Raw genomic sequence first — 21785 nt, forward strand, 5'->3', positions numbered from 1 at the left:
GAAATCTCATTCTCTCTGAACAACTCAATTTTGGTGATGTTTATGATCATCTTTGAAATATTGGAGCGGTGATTGCTCTTGGTGTGTGCATTGAAGAAGGTTATTGGTTGGCTAAGGAGAGCCACCATTGAGGTTTGATTCTTTTTGTGCATTTATGGTGTGTTTGGTATGATTCCAGATCTGCAAGAAAGTTTCTTGTTGTGCTGTGTAGGCTTCTTGAGTGATTCAAGAACCTTACAAAACAAACAACCAAAGAGTCAACAAGTCAAATTAAGTCAAGTCAATTATGATCAACAAGTCAACCATAGTCAAGCCAAAATAAGTCAACTCAAAGAAATTCAACATAATGAAATGTAAATAAAGATAAAGAGGGTTAGAGGTCTCCCTTTAGTCATGCTTTTAGTCACTCTCCTTGGAAGGTCCTCCATTGCTTCATGATGAATCATGGAGTCATCAAAGGTGAACCCTCATTTGCCTTAAGTCTCGACCGGAGGGCTTGTTTGGTATGTTCAAGTCCTAGATACTTAGGAGTTGAGGTCTAAGACGTTCTAAATACACATTTCTCCTTCGAGAAGTCTTTTAAAAATAAAATTGTGACGAAACGCCAAACTACTAAACAAACAATATCTTAATTACACTAATTAACCCTTACAATGCTATCTAAAAAGAAAGTTGAATATATATATTTATAATCAATAATAGCTCACAATTTCTTTCTTTACTATTTTACTAAATAATATAATTTGTATTTTAATTTAATTTTGAATTATTAAAAATGGTTGTAAAATGATTTCATGAGAAAACAATGTTGTCGAAGTATTTTTTTTCAATAATCAATTTAAAAAAAACTATTCTACAATTGTTTACTATATTTTTTTATCATAAAATTTAATTTATATTTTAATTTAATATTGAATTATTAATTTTTTTTGTAAAATGAGTTTATAGGATTTTTTTTCCAATTATCTTTTCCTATAATCAATTTAGAAAGAACTTTAAATTTAAGAATAAATTTAACTATAACTTTTTTTACTTAAAAACATTATTAAATGGCTAGTAAAAACATATACATTACACATGTGTTCAAACTTTTTATGATAATAAAAATAATAAAATAATAATAATTATTATTATAATTATAAAATTAAAATAATTTTTCTAATTTTATTGTAAATAATTTTTATTTATTTCATAGATAGATTTATAATTAGAAAATGATAAAGTTTAAAAGAACAGTATAAAAAACGATAATTTAAGAAAACAATGACTTAAGAAAATAAAATTAATAAAATAATTACTTTAGTTAAAAGAATATTTATTTAAAAAATGAAATTAAAAGAAATAAATATAAACACTAAAAAGAAGAATCCCAATATAGGTATAGATATAACCTAGTTACACTAATACATATTTAATTGAATTGTTGCTACACTTTTATAACAATAGAAAAATATTATAAATGATTATAATAAACTAATAAATTTCAAAATGTACATATTGCTATAAATGTTTTCTCTATCATTGAATTAAAAATCATCACAAATCTTTTAAACAATAATAATAATAATAAGTTTGTGTATTTTTGTAGTAATTGCCTTAAAACTCATATCAACAAATATTTTTAATTAATTGATAGTATAACAACATCTTAGATTAACAATGAATTCAATAAAAGTTATAAACTCTTTTTGATATTATTATAAAATTAATAATTCAATTTTTGGCCATAAGATGACGCAAAATAGGAACTAATTTACCGAAATGTGCTATTTTGAATCAAATGGTTCAAAGTGAAGGAACAATAAAATGGTGTAACCTTTGGATAGGTGGTTATAACCTGCGAAGCATAAAAGCCGCCGGAATTCCCCCAAAGAAAAGAAAGCCCTTGTGTTGAGTGCAAAGCGAAGGCATGGGGTTGACGAATTTCGTGCTGACCGTGGCGGGTGTAAGCGCCGTTGTGCTTCTCCTCAGGAGTGACGTCAAGCAATCTGCCTCCATCTTCCGCCGCAACGTCAAGCACATTCGCAACTGGCTTGAAGAAGAATCTGCCGCCTCTTCCAAGTTAGTACTTTTTACTCTCTTTCTTCTTCTTAGTTTTAATTAAAGTTGCAGTTTTTTTGGGTACTCGTAAAAGAGAGACTGGATTGGAATTTGGGTTTTGGGGGAGTGAAATTTTATCTGAGATTGAAAATCGTAAATCGTTGAGTAAAACATTTTAGGGGTTTGGTGTTTTTTTTTTTATGCAAGCATATTAATTAGTATGGATGTGCTTTGGGGCTAGTGTGTTAGCAAGGATAGAGAGCATGGAATTGATGGCAACTAGGAACGTTCATTTGTGCTTTGCAATGATGATGCTGCTGATTTTAGATGCTGAACTGAACTAACCCGAGATGGTGTCTAGTATAAGGGATTAGTTTCTCTCAACGTGGTGACTTTAGTTTCGATTCCCTTCTGTCTGATTGTGTCTCGAACATGATTTTCACCTAAAGAGGATTTACGTGAAAATAATTAATTCATTTTATATGGTATTGTGTCATGCGCTTGCTATTGTAATCGTTTTTCATTTTTCAATATATTCATCGTTCTTTAGATTTCATCTTCTTGCCATGATGGACTCTTTACATTTTAGGTAGAAAAGCTTTGATTGTGATTCTATGGACATGTAAGAACATTTTAGAAAGTAGATTTTAAGCCTAACTTAACTATGGAAAACACGGGAGGGATTAGAAATGAAGATGCCACAATTAAGATTGATAAGTTGAGGAAGATTTGTCACTTTGAATTAGTAGTTCAAAGATAAGAATCAAGGGTTCTATTCAAGAACTTATAGTGAATTTCTATCACCAAAGCTCTTACTTCCTTCAAAATGTAAAGTGATTTTAAAGGTCAACATAAACCTATTTATATGATAGACTAAGTCTATTGGGTCCATCCACTAATTAGGCTCATCGAATCAGCCATCTAATATTGAACTAATAAAAACTAATTTCCATAAGTGAGCTGATCAAGTTTTTCATATAATTTCTCTAAATTCTTATTGTGAACTTGTGCACAAGTGAGCTCATTTCATTTTTTTGCTTCTTATTTCTCTCCTAAAAATTCTTATGGAGAAACTTATTCGAACGTACTCACTTATTCACAAACTTCTGAAATTGGATTGTGAGGCAAGTACAAAAGCTTAATATAAACCCCAACAGAGTACTAGCTAATATACCTCACTTGTACTGCATACTTTTCAAAGTGATGCACTGCATATCCATTTTTGTAACACTTATCAGAGAGTAATGTGAACCTAGTAACTCTGCAAGGCACTTGTTTTTCTTGCATGCAATTAGAGCTTGTAACTAGTGTGTGTAATGCATACAATGTAGCACTAGAAAGTTTGTATTGTTGGACAGATTTATGTTGCTGGTGTTGTGCTGAAAATAGCTGACTTTTGTTCTGTATCCTTCTCTGATCTTCACCCTCTCTCTCTCTATCTCTGAATTGAGAGGTTAATGTGAAAGCACAAGTGAGGTATTGTTTAAGTTTATTTGTATAAGGTAGTCATGTAAGGGATGGATGTTATAGTTTTCTGATTGATATGCTGTCAAAAGTTGTTTTGGGTGATGTACACATATTTTATGTTGGTATGGGCCACTTACTTGGGCATATTTAGTCTAGTGAGAGTGAGGAAATCTTGATCAAAGAGCCCCATAAACGTGTCGGTCATACTAGAGTGAAAGGATACCATACCCAAACATTTGAAAAGTACAAATTTTAAATTAAAAAATCATTGTGATGTAATTTAAAAGTAGCTATGATTGTTAAATCTTGCATGAGTGATCTTGGAGTAAGAAGTGATTAGTTACTGAAAGTATAATCTAGTAATTCCAATGCAGAGTGGCTATTTCGGTGTGCACGCACTTGTGTGAGATGTAATTCTATCATGAGGTAGGTGAAGTGTGAATAATCAATTTACGAGAAAACAGTATGGTTGAGATTGAAATACCAAAAGATAACAGTCTCTTAAGCAATAACTCTTTAAAAACCCAATTAGCAGGAATAGGCAAAATGAGAAAAATGAGCATGGTATGCGTCTGTATCTGTTATTTGAAGTTGTAGGGTAAGTATTAATAGATCCCAAACTAGCACATCTTAGGTATATACAATAATAGGAGTACTAATAATATATATTGTACTTTCTACAATATGATGTTTAAATATTAAAGAAAGAACCTGTATGGAATGATTCCTGAAGCATATGTTTGCCTTAATGAGTCATTGATTTGTGGGTAAGATGATAAAAAAATATGTGGAGGCCGAGATTGCCATGTTTGATCTTAAGGTTAGAGAATTCATAGAAAAAACCCTACGCATTTGCCTAATAAAATAATGCTTTAAACGTGTAATTGTTGTACTAGTAAGAGTGTCTCAATGCTTATGTTGTAACATAATTTTTGTGTCATCTTTATAGGTCAATGGAGAAGTCCACTCCCAAAGAACTTGAATCAAAGGTTCCTCCTAAAGACATTCATAAGGAGGACAAACATTAATGTTTATGAAGGTGATGCGGATGTTACTGCAGTAATTGTGTTTTTGTGTTTCTCTTATTGTCTTTCAATGGATACGTGTTTTTGAGTCTTTACTGCATACTACTCTTGAATGACACTGTATTCGTATATATGTTAGGAAATAATATGGCATGACAATTTTGGTTATTCCTCATTCCAGTATTTTTTTTTTTTTGCATGATTTGACTACTGAGAACCATCTGGCTGAAAATTCTTCGAATTTAAAATGTTGACTTTAGAGTGCAAGTCATTTTACCACTACTGTAAGGTGATTTGTATTTTAACTGAAACTTAGATCGTTTTAGGTGAAAAAGCCTCAGACATATATCTAAATTTACTCTTATTTCCCTTTCTTTTTCTTTCCCTATGTTGGCGTCTACAGTGATATGGTTGAACTCCGGACCTGCTCAAACCAACCACCAGCAAATGTTGAGTTGGTTTGGATGCGATTAGGTTTGGTCTAATCTGAAATCACTTGACCATTGAGCTTGGCTCAGTTTTCAGCATGTCTCAATCCAGTTGAACAGTCATATCCAAGTTCTAATCCTGTTCAGGTTATGGGGGCATACTTAATGAGGCGTTGGGATCCATTTACACTAGTTGTAGGGTCTCTGGAGAAGTTGATTAGAAACACTTAGAAATTTTTGTACATCTTACATTAATTTGAAATAAGACAGATTTATATTATATAAGTGGATGTAAATTTCATTTTACAGTCGATTTTGTAAAACTTTATTAGTCGCTTTTGTAAAGTTTTGTAAGACTTTTTTATTTGATTTTGTAAAATTGAGTTAGATTTAAAATTTACTTAATACAATATCACAACTATTTGAAACAACTTTTAACGAAATCTCAACTAAATCTCAGCTTTGAATTTTATCAAATTTGATGGCTTAAAGTTATTCACATAGTTGTTGCCGTGGATCTAAATACACGAAACATACAAATAGCCCACTTAATTGAATTAACATGAATCACGCCGTATAAATGATAAATATAGGTAAAGATGAGCATAAAATGTCATATGAAATTAAAAGGAAGGGAACAACTAAGGAAAAAGAAAGGATAAAATGTTGAAGAGATATGTTCTAAGAGAGTTTATTTCATTTATTATCATTACGTAAGAGAAGTAAATATTTTATAAATATATTATTGGTTTTACAAAATGTTTACTATGTCTTATATATAATAATGTAAGTATGTTTTTACTCCCTGAACTTTGACTTAAAATTGTAATTCGTTAATGTCTGAAACTTTGATACATTTTAGTTCCTAAACTTTAAATATGAATAAATTAGTTTTTTTAACCTAATTACGTTTTTTTTACGTGTCGAACGTGTTTCAAGTTAGTATTAAAGTTGTTTACACTGTTTGACATATTCCTGGTTCAATATCTGTTAGGAAATGCGTTTGACACCTAAAAAAACATTAATGTAATTGAGTTAAAAATACTATATTCATTCATTCTTAAAGTTTAGGAATTAAAATGTATCGAAATTTCAAACAAGAATAAATTTCAAATTTAAGTCAAATTTCAAGGACTAAAAACATACTTAAACCTAATGTAAAATATGATGGCTAACGTCTTGAAAAATAAAAACTTCCATTAACCTCCATTTGATACCTAGAAGTTTATAAATGTCTTGAACATGATTATTGTTATGGAAGTTGTTGTACTTGTGATTGTACTTGGCTCTTCATTCTTTCAATAATAACTTCATTGATTTTTATATTTAATTCTTTTTTAGTTAGTTTACCTCAGTATTTGAATTTTTTGTAAGTCTATTTTACGTGTGGACATAGTTATGTCTTTTCAAATATATTAAAAGGTAAGACTCATTGACTTATCTATCTCAAGTCTAAAGTTTCTAGAAATATCACACTAAGAAAAAAAATCATGAATTATTTACTGAATTTATTGACTTCTTAATTTATGAAATGGGTTTAGGGCTTATGGCTACTGATTATTGTTTTATGGGCTAGAAATAGTGTAAGGACCGAGAATTTACTCCACAATTTGTACGCTTCAAATTTTCAAAAGAATCTCTCTTCTGTAAAAGTTATTTGTGTATTACATATCTTGAAAATCTTTTGGAATACAATTTTCAAAATTAGATTTTCAGAATAGAATTTTCGAAATATATATGAAATGCATTTTGAACAAACTTTTTGGAATAGAATTTTTGAAACAAACTTTTTGATACAGGTTAAGCACGTTTTAGAATGTGTTTTTCGAAACGAGTTTTTCTTCATGTTCCGTCTGCAGTGGTGATGGTGGAAGTGAACAGTGACGGGTGGTGATGGGAATTTGCTTTTAATTATTCATTTATTCTGACTTTCTTGGCTAGTTGATTGGTTGATTATATCAATATTACAATGTTGTTTTTTATTTATTAAATAATGTCATGGTTAGCAATACGAGGGGAAATTTTTTGAGGTCAACATGGTATAGATAGTTTTAGCTATGACCTTCCTTGAACAAATCTGTTTTATATAAACTTGTTCATCCTTCTTTTTTTTCAGCAAAAAATAAATATATTGAAAATGGACAATTGGGTTGTTCCAACCTATACATAAGGTAATATATATAAAAAGAAAGACAAATTGTATTGATAGAGGATTATCTCAAGATTTCACACAAGAAGAACTTGAAGATGAACCTTTGGATTTTCTTTTAGAAATTAGTTATGTTCTATGTTTGTGGGGTTTGAGCTTTCTTTTATAAATTAGTTTATGCTTTTATGTTTTGGGCTTAGGCCTTTTTGTAGGGTTTTCAGGTTTTCTTAAACTTATGTGCCTATAAATAGAGGCACCAAAAACTGATGTGGACACTTTTAGTCATACATTGAATTTTATTTTATTAAAGAGAGGATTCTCTTTGTTCTTGGCTTACGCCTCCGGTTCTTATCAAAAATTAACATCTTTGTGGCGAATCTTCACTTGACTTATCAATATGCTAGATTGTGGCATCCTCCATCTCTGTCTTATTCCACGTTCTTTTCTGATTTATTCGTGTCGTCTCACTTGAGGATTCAAATTCAGAAATGATCGAACTCTTTCCTGGATAGGATTGTATCATTTGGTATCTAGAGCAAAGTTCTGATTTGAATTTTCTCTTCTGTCTTATTTTTCTGTCTATCATATAAAAAAAATTAAAATTTTTGAATGTTTGTGTGTTATGTGCTTTGTTTTGAATTTTGTTTGTTGGTTGAATTGTTAATTTGTCATATTTTTTTTTCTATTCTCCATTTAAATTGTGTATTTCTACATTTGATTTGTGGAAATTTTTTGTTTTTGTGTTTGAGATTTACAAGTGTACTTACATTGATTTACATGAGTCTGAGGGTTTAAAGGATAAATTGTTCAGTTTGTTTTTGTGTTGAACTACAAAAAAAAATTATGAATCATAGTCAAAAGGAAACAAATATATATTGAAAAAAAAGGATAAAAAAAAAGAGAGGTGGAGTTCAACACAAGCTTTTATTGCAATTTTATTTGTGATTTATTGATATTTACTTTCCATAAGTCTTTCTCTTAGAGTCTCTGTATTGTCTCCTTTAATTCTCTTTAGTAGTCCTATTATTTTCTAATTTTAATTTTCTTATTTTGAGTTTTAAAATTCCTTGAAGTTTTATCCAGAGTTTTGTATTTTCTTTAACCTCTTGAGTCAGGACTTAGATCTCGCAATGCTTTTCACTTTGTTTAGTCACTCTTTGCTTAAGCTACTGGAGTTCTTTGCCAAGCCCTAAAGGAAATTTGAGGGATAAAAGGCAAGAAAGTACATTTAAGAAAAAGCCTATAAGTGTGATACACAAGTGGAAAACTTAGTGAAACACTTAGAAGAGTGGCGAGGTCCATAAAAAAAAAACTTATTACTAACATATATTTTACAGGACATGTCTTCTTCCCAGAATAGTGATCCTTTATCACCTAAGACTGCGATAATTATGGTTATACTTGATAAGCTCACATTACAAATGAATCAAATGCAACAACAAAATCAATAACAGTTTGAAAGGCTCCAAAAGTCTAATGAAGATGTGAGCGTGATATTGGAGGGGGTGGAGAGAAGAAGAAGTAGACATGATGATTCAGGCCATTCTTCTCATAATGATGACGAGGAGCATGTGTTTAGACCAAGGAGGGGCCAAAGACGAGAGGCATTTAGGAACCACATGCTTAGGAGGGATAATGATGAAGAGGAGCATGATTTTAGACCAAAGCGAGGCCAAAGACGAGAGGAGTTTGGGAACCACACACCTCGAAGAGATAGGATGTGGAGGAAGATTATAACTCCTAAATTTAATGGAGCTAATGACTCGGAAGCCTACCTGACATGGGAAATGAAGCTTCACCAAATCTTCAACTCTTACGATTATGAAGATGATGATAAGGTTCTTATGGCTTCCTTGGAGTTTGAAGGTTATGCTATGGATTGGTGGAATCAAATCACCATGGACATAGCTAGAAGAAGGCGATTGCCAATCTCTACATGGGAGCAATTAGAGGTAGCTATGAAGGAAAGATTTATGCCTCCTTATTATAAAGAGGAGATCTTCAACAAATTACAAAGACTTACACAAGGAAATAAGAGTGTTGAAGAGTATGTTCAAGAGATGGAGGTAATCTTGATGAAAGTTGAAGTGGAAGAACCACCTATGGCTACAATGGCTAGATTCTTGAATGGATTAAATAGGGAGATTCAAGTTGTGGTGGAAATGCACCATTATGAGACTTTGGAAGATCTTATTCACCAAGCCACTAAAGTGGAACAACAACTTAAGAGAAGAAACGCCTACAGGAAGTCATCCTCCTCATGGAGAGATAAGGAGAAATATAAGAGGAAGGAAGTTACATCTGCCATTCCTCAATCTAGGGAGAAGGAGTCTTCAAATGGTAAAGTAACTTCTCAATTTAATAATGATGATTCTTCACGTTCTACTTCAAAAAAATGTTTTAAATGTTTAGGTAGAGGACATATAGTAGCCGAATGTCCCAATAGAAGAACTGTGATGTTGTTGGAAAATGATGAGTACATTGGTGAGCATTCTGCAAGGGAATCATATGAATCATCTAGCAGTGACGGGGAGGAAAGAGAGTGTGAAGTACCACCTTTGGAGGGAGATCTCTTGATGCTTAGAAGATTGTTGGGTAGTATGAATAAGGAGTTAGATGACACCTAAAGAAGAAATATTTTCCATTCTAGATGTATTGTTATGGGAAAGGTGTGTTCACTCATCATTGATGGTGGAAAGTTGTACAAATGTAGCAAGTAAACGGCTAGTGGAAAAGCTTGGTTTAGTGACATCTATGCACCCTAGTCTTTATACTTTGCAATGGTTGAGTAAGGATGGAGAATTGGTGGTAGATAAGCAACTAAACATGCTTTCTCTATAGGTAAATATGTTGATGAGGTAGTATGAGATGTGGTACCTATGGAGGCGAGTCACTTGTTGTTGGGGAGGCCTTGGCAATATGATAGAATAGTAACCCATGATGCTCTAACCAATAAGTATTTTTTCCTGTTTAAGGGGCAGAAGGTGTCCCTAACACCTTTATCTCCTAAAGAGGTTTGTGAGGATCAAATTAAGATGAAAGTGAAAAGAGAGCAAGAGAGAAAAGAAGGAAGAGAGAAAATTCCAGAAAAAGGCAAGAAAAAGGAAGGTAAAAAAATAAAGAGTGATAAAAGCCTTTTCTTGAGAAAGAAAAAGATAAATAGAGCGCTGATTAAGAAACAACCCTTATATTTTCTTATGCCTAACAATATTTGTCTCTCTTCTGTGCAAGCTTATTTGTCTTTAAGTATGGTCTAAAGAAGTATGATTATGTCTTTCCTAAAGACATCCCTCATGGTTTACCTCCTAAAAGAGGTATTGAGTATAATATAGATCTCATTCAGGGTGTATCCCTTCCTAATAGGCCAACCTATAGGAGTAAACCAGAAGAAACTAAAGAGTTACAGAAGCAAGTAGAACAACTTATGAGAAAAGGATCGGTTTGGGAAAGTTTGAGTTCATGTGTTGTTCTAGTAATTCTAGTACCCATGTAAGATAGATTAGGGAGGATTGCAATGACTACAAAGCCATCATGTATATCATTATAAGGTGTGTATTTGACCCGGGTGGACCTTTCAGAATTCGGGTCGAATTCTCTACAAACAAGGGAGAATGATAAAGAATCTTCAAGTGAGACAAATTTGACGACAATTTCTCTTTAAGAAGGATGGTATGATAGAAGACTATCTCCTAAACTTCAAGTGGTACAAATTTGAGGATAAATTCTTTTCAAGAAGGAGGGAATGATAGAGGACTATCCTAAGATTCCATACAAGAAGAACTTGAAGATGAACCTTTGGGTTTTCTTTTAGAAATTAGCTATATTCTTTGTTTTTGGGCTTTGAGCTTTCTTTTATAAATTAGTTTATGCTTTTATGTTTTGGGCTTGGGCCTTCTTGTAGGGTTTTTAGGTTTTCTTAAACTTATGTGCCTATAAATAGAGGTACAAAAACTGATGTGGAAATTTTTAATCATATATTGAATTTTATTTCATTAAAGAGAGGGTTCTCTTTATTCTTGGCTTAGGCCTCCGGTTCTTATCAAAGATTAACATCTGTGGTGAATCTACACTTGACTTATCAATCTACTAGATTGTCACGTCCTCCATCTCTCTCTTATTTTGCGTTCTTCTTTAATTTATTCGTGTCGTGCCACTTGAGAATTCAAATTCAGAAACGATCATACTCTTTCCTGGATAGGATCGTATCAGGTATCAATATACTACTCCCTTTCTAAATGATGCTGCAAAAAACATTATAATGACAACAATTTCATTGAAGACTAAGCTTTACATTGTAGTTCAGGGAATATCCAATTAAAGGTTAAAGAAGATTGATCACCTTTTCAATAGAAAGTGTGTCACGGTTGAGGATGACAAAAACGTGCTTTCCACTGCAACATCAACATTTGCGGGGTTTCTCCCTTCATGCATCTCCTCCCACTAGCATTCAAAGAGAACCAATGTGGATTTTGAAATAAAAAAAATAAAATAGAAAGTGGCAATGACACGTCAGGTTATGAGAGAAGTGGTAAGAATTGGTGTGTCACTATATCATTTTCCATATATTAATTATAATATAATATATATTGTAGAATGAAATGAAAAACAGATGATGTAAATTAAACTTGTGAAGGGTTATCCTATAAGTCATTAAAACTACCATACAATTGAAGGGTTGTGTTAAAAAATTCTCAAATTTTATAAATAGATCATCAAATTTAGCATGAAATGAATGCATTGATATTGGAAAAATCTTTAAAATTTCTATTAGTTAGATGGGTAAGATAAGATTTTAAGAATACAACTTTTCTAAAATATCCTCTATCGCCATCATTTAGGAAAAATGTCAGACATAACATATAAAAACTAATAAATAAGAAGTTGAGAATGAAACATATTGATCTATAAACATATAATAAAGAACATGAATTCAATTCATGTGAATTGCAGTGCAACCAAATTTTGTTATTATAGAATAAATGCAATATATGCTCAAAACTCATTATGTCCATTAATTCTAAGAGTTGATTAGCATGGTGACTTTCTTCACTATAGATAATGGTGCTTCAGGGTAGGGGTTTCTTATTCTACCCTCATAAGTTTAGTAGAGGCAATTTACTTTTCGCCCCATAGTTTTATATCTGCACTCCTAACTTTTTCTATCATTCCCATTTTGAATTTTTTACTAAAATAGACCACTTTTTAAATGTTATAAAAATATGATAAGCATTCTTTTATTAAGTATTTTTTCCATTGAACACAACATAATCACTTCAGAAAGCATAAAAAATAAGTTAGTTGTTATGAAAGTTAGTAAAAAGCACCACCAACAACCTTACTTAAGGGTGAAAATAAGTACACCACTATGAATTTTGCACCTGTATTTGACTGTTGTGAATGTTACAAAAATATGTTAAGCATTGTTTTGTCAAGTATTTTTTTCCATTGAATGCAATAGAATCATATAATCCACATATATTGAAAGAAGGTTTTTTATTTATCGAACAAAGTTTAGCATTCATTGTATATAGAAAATAGCTTGGCTAAATAACAACATCAAACACTAAAAGTTAATGTTTCTAATTCAATCCCCATAATGGTGTCCTGTTCCACGTCGGGGTCGCTGCTTGTTTCGAGTGGGTTCTTCCTTTGTTTGGACTGTCAATGTGCTTCTTCCTCTAAAGGTGGTGGTTCCTCTTGTTGTGCACGTTCTTCACCCTAATATGCATCAAATGAAAATACAGTGGTTGTGTGGTGCTTTGAAATGGAGCATACGTACTCCCAACCCTATTATCAAAGTTTGTTGGATGAATATATTACATGTAAGTATTGGCAGAAGGCGGGGTGCTAAGATTAGAAGCAAACAAGTTACACGAAATCAGTTAAACTCAATGCAAATAACCATCTTGGGTCTTCCATCGTAGGTTGTGCTAAAGGTGTCATGAATTGTGCATCGTGTGGGTTATAACAATTATTTCCATATATGAATGTGGTTTGTGGCGATGACTTTTGTGTTCTTTGTTGTTGCTATTGTGGATGATAATAATTAGCTATATTTGGAAACAATGTTTGTGATTGTGTATTTTGTTGTGCACAAGGATCCAACAATAGTTAAGGTGCTAACAAGCAATGTATGGAATTTGCCATGTACCATTTTATATATTCTCGAGTATGGAACAATGGTTCGTGCATTGGATGACCAGACAATGTTAGTTCTTGATGATTGTTCCACATGTTACTCCATTTTGCATGTTTAGTCTGCCAATGTTTGTCGGGTCGCCCTCGTATGCCAACTTTTAAAGTTTGTCCAAGTTGTTAGGCACATTAAGGGTGTCTTGAAAAAACCAAATTGAATCTTCACTTTATTAGATTCATGTCATTCAAAAATTGCAAAACAAATAATGGGAATGCATGTTGTCCATAATTCAACATCCTTTTATGCTTGTGGTGGGATTAATGTTTCAAATTCTTTGTATGGATTCGATATAAACTATAGTATATGGTTGTTTTTGCACCAATAGTTAACACGTATGCATGGAATTTGACATAATATTTTCATGTTTGCATTACCTTATTAGATTGTATGTGGTCAATCATGGACCAATATCCCAAAAGGTCATTGTGAGGGACACTTCTGAAGTTCAAAACTATACCGCCACTCCATCTACAAAATAGGGGGTACAAAGGTTGTTGAGAGGAAATAGGTGTGATGTAGGGCATGCAATGCCATGCCAACAATTGTAGAAGCGATGCACAACCACCCATTGTTTTTTATGTGGCTTTTGCTGCCCTGCATAATTCCCTATATAATAAGCATAAATCCAACTATATTGTCTAGTTCTGCACATATTAGTCAAGAATAATAAGTACATAAGGTGAACTTTGTTACTTGTTTTATCAAGCATGATAACTCTGCCAATCAAAGCAAGTTTGTATGCTTGACAATAGACGTATAAGTCTTGTTTTGTGGGTTCATCACCTAGTTGGACAATACTTTGTCTGAACCATTTTAGTTTTACCTATGAACCAATCAATATTTCACCTTTGATTAGTGTTACACCTAAATATTTGTTGCAAATTTCCTCCCAATCAAAAATTGTGGGCCTAATAATCTGTTCACCATTTGCAATTGTCATAAATGGTTTTCATGCCTCATGTAATCTCAAATTCAATCATGTGCGTTCATTGAGTAATATTCAATCTCAACCATTGAATTAAAGCAGTTGAGTAAGGAGTGCTTTGTGTGACATTGACAAAAGCCTGCAATAATCATAAATGGATTGCAGAACTCATGTAGTGTGAAACTCAATCTTGTGCATTCATCGAGTAAGATTCAATCCCAAGCCTCGAATTAAAGTATGTGTAGTAATAAGTGTTGTGTGACTTTGATAATATCTCTAGTTATACAGTAGTCCTACTTTTTTTTTCATTTAATGTATCTCAAGTTACACACTGGTTTTGCTTATTTTTTTCATCTAACTTACGTGTAGTTACACAATGGTCTTGCTTATTTCTCTATTTTCATTTTATTTATCTCTAGTTACAAATAGGTCCTACTTCTTTTTATCATTTAATTCATTTCTAGTTATAGATTGGTCATCCTATTTTTCATTTTATTTAATTTATGTCCACTTATATCTCAAGTATTCAGCCTAGGTCGGGTCAGCCTAACTTATATCGAATCTGGTAAACTTAACCATATAAATGACAACTCTCACGCACATGCCGGAAACAACACAAGTACACGACTTGAGCCACCATGAAATCAAACTCATAACTGAATAAGGGCTAAGGTAACAGCAAAGCAGTCAACCTAGGACAGTGTGCGGCCAAGGATGACATCTGACAAGCTAAGAAGTAAACGGATCATACCGCTCTCGAAGACTTAGTAAAATGGAAGCCCCCGCGTTCGATAGGCCTTAAGGGCCTGGATTAGGGCCCAGGCCCACTCACAGCCCAAGCTAGAGCCCTAGTCAAGGTCCAGCCCACGAGATAACTAGACATCATTAATGCTCTATAAATACGCGTGGACCCCAGTAATTAAAGGTACGCATTCATTAATCACTGATTTGACCTTCTGAGAGTTTTGACTTACTTGAGCTTCGGAGACTCTTCTGCAGGTAACCCCCCTGGGTCCAAGCTGACATGTATCAACCAAGGAGAAGCCAACTGAGGAGATAGCGGACTACATGGTAAGGTGACGCTTGTGCCTAACTCATCTTATTTGTTCTCTGCAGGAACAATCTTGTTTATTTCTCTATTTTCATTTTATTTATCTCTAGTTACAAACAGGTCCTACTTCTTTTTATCATTTAATTCATTTCTAGTTATAGATTGGTCATCCTATTTTTCATTTTATTTAATTTATGTCCACTTACACACTGATAACTCAATTTCTATACCTTCATATTGAAGCTTATTGCACTCACTTGCCATTTTAGTTTCCTTTATCTTTCAATCTTAGCTTAAAAATGTGATATTTTAAGTTGTTTTCAGAAGCTGCAGTATCGCCTGACGGTATTCATTACCGCCCGGCGCATCTTAAAGGACCATTTTCCACTGTCACGTTCCCGCCTGGCCCTACCCTACTGCCACCAGGCGCTGGCGAAAAAACGCTGATTTTTCAGCATTGACCTTTGCTGCTTGTTTTGATCATAACTTTCTCTACAGGTGGAAAAAGTGAAAAAGAAGAGAAACCATCTTACTACGGAAGTGGAAAAAATTTACTCACCATAACAAAAAGCTACTGACCATAACAACAAAAAATACTCTTGGGAACTCGACTTCCGTTGTGAAAAATTCACTTAAAGAATGGAAGTCTACTTCCGTCACACTAAAAAAAATTCACTTCACTGGAAGGTCACTTCCGTTTTAATCATACACTTCCGGAAGTTGACTTCCGTTTCACACATACATTTCCGAAATTCGACTTCCGTATAAGGGAAAAAATAATTTGACTTCCGTAGAAGTTCACTTGTCTTCTGGAAGTTGACTTCTGTTTTACATATACACTTCCGGATGTCAACTTCCGTATATGGAAAAAATAACTTGAGTTTCGCACAAGTTCACTTTTGTTTCGGAAGTCAATTTTGGAAGTCGACTTCTGAAATGGCTGCATGAAAAATGACTTCCGTAAAATGTAGCATGAAATATTAAAAACACAGCTCAGTTTTTTCTTATTTTTTTCACCTATAACATTTACCTCAAACATAAACTTATCAAATATAAACTTATATTCTAATGCGCGTACCTTTTTCTGTGAAGAAATGAAGCAAATGATGAAATACGTGTGGACCCTCAACTGAAAAATTCACACCTCAACCACCAACGAAATTTCTTCTTTTGAAGTGCAAGTGAAAAAGTGAAAGTGAAAGAATTGCAGAGCAAGTGAAAGTGAAAGAAGAGGGGGTGCAAGGTAGTTAATTCACGCAACCAACTAACTTTGTCAGTTCATAATTGTTTAATTATTGTGTCTACCTAATTAATTTTTTTTATTTAATTTTCCAAGGGCATAAATGGAAGAGCATGAATATTTGGAGGTGTAGAAGATATATTGGGGGTGCAGGAAGAAACCCCCTCCTTGATGTTCTAATGCCACACCGCTGAATACACCTCACATTAGTTAGTTTTTGTTTGTTTGATTTGGGCTTTTTTTTTTCATTCACAACACCTCTCACATTCCTATGTACACCACACATCTTATTTTTGGGTTGGGCCATGTATTTATTTCCTGCACCACATTTCGGGTTGCACAACCATATATATATATATATATATATATATATATATATATATATATATATATATATATATATATATATATATATATATTTCACTTTTTATCCCTGCTTCTAATTGTATTCCCTTTTCACACATTCACACTTTTTATAAAAATACAAAAAATTAAAAAATGAAAAATATTTCTTTATATCTTTTGGTGCCGCTCGCGTCGTGTGACACCGATTTTCAAGTAATTCAAAAACACAAAAAAATATAAAATTTCAAAATTAAGAACATTAACACTTTTTAACAAATAATTTCTTAAGAACTACATCATCCTTGATTCCCCATTGTGAATGGAGATACGTAAGAGTGGGGTAAGCCCTTGTCAGGTTCACCTCCAAAAAAATTCAAATTATTTTTAAATAGTTTTTCAAGTATATTTTAGAGAACTACGTAACCTTGATTTCTCATTTTGAATGAGAATATGTAGGACCAAGGTCAATCCTTGTCGGACTCAAAAAACCAAAAAATATTTTGTTTCTTTTTATTTATTATTGTCTTATTATTTTTAGGGAAAATTAACATTTTAGAAACCACATCAACTTTTCATGTTTAATTAAAGGTACCATCCTTGGGCGAATGATGTAGGGTGGTAACTCCAGTTTTTTCGCAGACTTGATTTATCTTCACGACTTTCCATAATTTTCCATAGTAGACTAGGGTGGCGATTCCAAAACCTCTTTTTAAAACCCGTTTCTTTTTTTTTTTGTCGTTTCGTCACGATTTCATTTGCGTCAACTTTGAAGGAAGGATATATTCTAGTGAACGAAACAATAATTAGCTCTAATGGTGAAAGACAGCTACATGATAGGTGGATAGTGGATTCAGGTGCAACTTGGCACATGACTTCAAACTAGGATTAGTTTAACACTTACGAACCTATCTCAGCGAGATCTGTGTTCATGAGAAAGGTTATGCATTAGAGATTGCTAGAATTGGTACTGTCAAAATAAAATAAATTTTATAAATTTTTATTTTTTAATTTTTGTAATTTTGTAATTTTGTAATTTTAAGAAATTGGCATTAATCTTTTTAAATTCAGATTTCTTTTACCTTTTTAGGGTTAAAATAAATGAATTTTAAAAAATTCCTATCGCATTAAAACAAATCTTCAATTTTTTTTTATATCAAGACAATGATAATTTCTATTTTTTTAGACATTTAAATAAATATATGAAATTTGAATTTATTTTTTCATGAAGTATTACAATTGTCACCAAATTTTAAAAATTGGTTAAAATACTTTTTTTGTCCCAATTTTCGTCAACTTTTGTCAAATAAGTCCTAATTTTAGATTTGTGTTCAAATAGGTCCCAATTTTCGTCAATTTTATTCAATTGAGTCTTTTTTTGCTAACACTGTTTAAATCATTAATGGTCATGAACAGTGACTGTCACGTGTCACTTCGTGATTGTTTTAATTTTTTTTAATTTTTTTAAATGTCCACGTGTCAACCCAATAGCATGCCACATGTCAAAGTCAATTTTCTATATTCAATTTGGTCCCTATATTTGTTATTTTTGTTCAATTTAGTCTCAATTTTTGTTAACATGAACCAATTTGGTCCCTCTCCAAATTGAAACCAAATTTAGTTTTTAGATTAAAATTCACATCTTTTATTAAATATTTTTATATAATATATTAAAATTCACATCATTATAACTTTGATATAAAAATTAAATTTGGTCACATCTTCGATAGGAACAAAATTGGTCAATTTTAAATAAAATTGGGACTAAATTGAACAAAAATAACAAATATAACTACCAAATTGAATATAGAACATTGACTTTGACACGTGACACGCTATTGGGTTGACACGTGGACATTGAAGAAAATTTTAAAAAATTTAAAAAATAAATAAAAAATTCAAAAAAAACACGAAGTGACACGTGTCAATCACTATTCATGGCCGTTAATGATTTAAATGGTGTTAGCAAAAAAGGACCGTATTGAACAAAATTTATGAAAATTGAGACCTATTTGAATATAAAACCAAAATGAAGACTTATTTGATAAAACTTGACGAAAATTAGGATAAAAAGGTAATTTAACCTTAAAAATTCATAAAAAAACCAATTATTTGTTAATAATTCAAAAATATTAATTATGATACTTTTAAGTCGATTTTGATTAATATTATATTTTGTTTAAAGGTTATTATCATTTGTCAACTAATATTGATAATATTTTAATTAATGTTAGTCTATATTTATTTTAGTTAATTTGACCATAATTATTTCGATCAAAATTATTTTTATGACGTTATTGGTTAAAGTTTATTTGTTGTTATTTGATAAATGTTAATATTTACAAAAATTAAATTCTTGTTGATGTTGGTTACAACTTTCTCATTCCATATTTGGAAAAAAATCTAACAAATTGTTGATAAAGAATAATATTTTATCGATAAAAGAGAAAATTAATCATATGAAACATCAATAAAAACAATAACTATGAAACATGTCAATAAAAAAAAGTTTTCGATATTACTCAACAAAATTATTGAGCAAAAGATAATAATGGTATTCTTCAAAAACCTTAAAAATAATCCAAATAATATCAATGCAAAAATTACTCCTATCTATGTTATTATGAAATTTTAATTGATATCATCTAGAAAATAATCAATTTCTTATCCAAATACAATGATAGTATTAAGAACAACAACAATATTAACTACATGATGATATATAGAGGATGCAAATAACTTTTTATTGTGGTTGTTATAATAGTAATAGTAATAAAACATATAATAATAACTGTAAGGCCCGTTAAGATTGCTCCTTATCTTTCAGCCCTAAACTAAAAGGGCTGTCCTTGTAAGTGGGCCTAAGAGCTGGCCCAATAGATAAAAATCAATCTTAGTTGCCCTAAGTCTCATTTTCCATTCACTTAAGAGAACCTAAGACTGTAGCCGTCAACCCCCTCCGCTAGGGTTTGCTTCCACTGTCACGTTGAGCTAAGAGGACTTGTACTCCATGTAAGTAACCTTCCAAACTATGCTTGTAGCTCTGCTACGATTACGCTGAGTAACTCATTCTTCCCCTGTTTCTCTTTTCTTTCCAGTACCTTGAGTCGCCCCTTGTGTTGCTATTCTCCGCTGTTTAGGGGTCGAGATCTCGTGCTTATCATTTTCCAGGTAGGGAAGCTAAGACCTTACTCATATGTCCCGTTTCCTTCGTTGTTTGGCTGTTATTTTGAGTTTGTGTGGTTGATGTGTTGCTATTTTGGTTCTGAACGCTTGAAACGGTTGTATGAATATGTTGTTTGAGCTGGAGCGAGGAACTGTTGCAGGAAAACAGTGGTGAGACCTGTGAATCTCGCCCAAGCGGGCCAGTCTCGCCTAGGCGAGATGAACAGGGACTCGCCCAAACCCTTTTTACGTGAAAGGTCGCCCAGGCGACCCACTCTTCATTTTGAGCGAGCGAGTATCTAACTCAGGCGAGAGGGGCCTCGCCTAAGCGAGATCCCGCATTGATTTCTGGATGCCTTTTCGAACCCTCGCCTAGGCAAAGGGGGCTCGCCTGAGCGAGCACGTCTCGCCTGAGCGAGGTGCTGGGCGAGACAATGCTTTGTTAGGATGCTTGTTTATTCTTGGATGATTGGTATTGGTTTGGGTATGAATGTTATGATGAGAGACATATATATAATGGAGTATTATGTATGCGTGGCATGATTCATGAATTGTAGATGATGGGTTTGGTATAAAAATTGGCATGTGAACTAAATGAGATGGGTATTATTAAAGTGGCATGATAACGAGATGAGTTGAATTCTATGTACATGGATGGATTATGATGAGTTGGACCTGGAAACGTGAAAGGTATTGGCTTTAAAGGTTGACATAATGAATATATCCTTGCATGGTGAATACTATTTGACTGTGTGATCATATTTTGTCTGTGTCAGTGCATAATTCCTTGGGGTCTCTAGGTGAGACTTTCAGGGTCGCGCTTCAGTGGTCGGAACGTAATTCCATGGCCCCTGTTAGTGGGTGTCCATGGTGGTGCCCCATCTGTATAACTAGGTAAGGATTCAAGGTAAGGTTGCATTCTGACACTCTAAGGAGTCAGTTAGTCTCACCTAGAGCGGACTGACTCCTGTGGTGAGAGTAGCAGGAGGCCTAAAATCTTTTAAGGGCTAACCTTGTGGTGAGGGAAATTGATTTATTGTAACACTGTAACACATAGCTCGGGGGTGAGCAGCTCGGGGGTGAGCAGAGGTATCCACCACAAGTGCAAGCATCCGCTGAATCCGACCAAGTTATATGTATCCGGATGAGTCGAGTCGAGTCATAGTGTATTGTCTGATGAGTCATATCATGATTGGTTGAATTAAGTGTTCTGTGAAATTATATCGGACTTGATGGATGAAATCTTTTGTGCTTTAGCTTACCCTACTTTTATTTGTGGTGTGTTCTGCTGTGTGGTACTTTCTTTTGCGATGATCATCAACTTGTTGGTGTAAGCAAATGCGAGGAACACCTGCAGACAATAGGGAGGTGATGGTTCCGCTGTATGATCTGCATGGGCTGGATCTTGGTTTTCTTTAGGGCTTTGTCCCATGTATCTCACTATGCTTTATGTTTCTCTACCCGTATTTGTTAGACTTTTCAATTGTCTTCTTTCGGCATCGTGGTGTGCCTAGTTTGTAGGGGTTAGGTTAAGGACCCCAAGACTGTTATATCGTACTATTTGTGTGTGGCGTTTCTTTTAATTACGTTTATTAATTAAATGGGACGTTACAATAATAGTAGTGCTAACTGCATTAAATCATAACAATAATAGTGATAGTTATTGAAATAGTAATAGAAGTTGTTGAAGATCTCATATCGACTAACAATATAATTAAATAAAGGTGGGATAAAAATCTAATTTTCTTGATCTAATC

The 21785-nt window shown here is 32.9% G+C and overlaps 1 protein-coding gene across 1 annotated transcript; it reads left to right on the top strand.

The window, feature by feature from the left end:
- The first annotated feature begins 1766 nt into the window (after positions 1-1766).
- LOC114175192 lies at positions 1767-4707 on the top strand. Its single transcript, XM_028059959.1, has 2 exons — positions 1767-2061; positions 4457-4707. Exons 1-2 carry the CDS (start codon positions 1910-1912, stop codon positions 4533-4535), a joined length of 231 nt encoding a protein of 76 aa, XP_027915760.1. The 5' UTR covers positions 1767-1909; the 3' UTR covers positions 4536-4707.
- Positions 4708-21785: the final 17078 nt, after the last annotated feature.

The sequence above is a fragment of the Vigna unguiculata genome, chromosome 1, assembly GCF_004118075.2.
Source record: "Vigna unguiculata cultivar IT97K-499-35 chromosome 1, ASM411807v1, whole genome shotgun sequence".
NCBI lineage: Eukaryota > Viridiplantae > Streptophyta > Magnoliopsida > Fabales > Fabaceae > Vigna > Vigna unguiculata.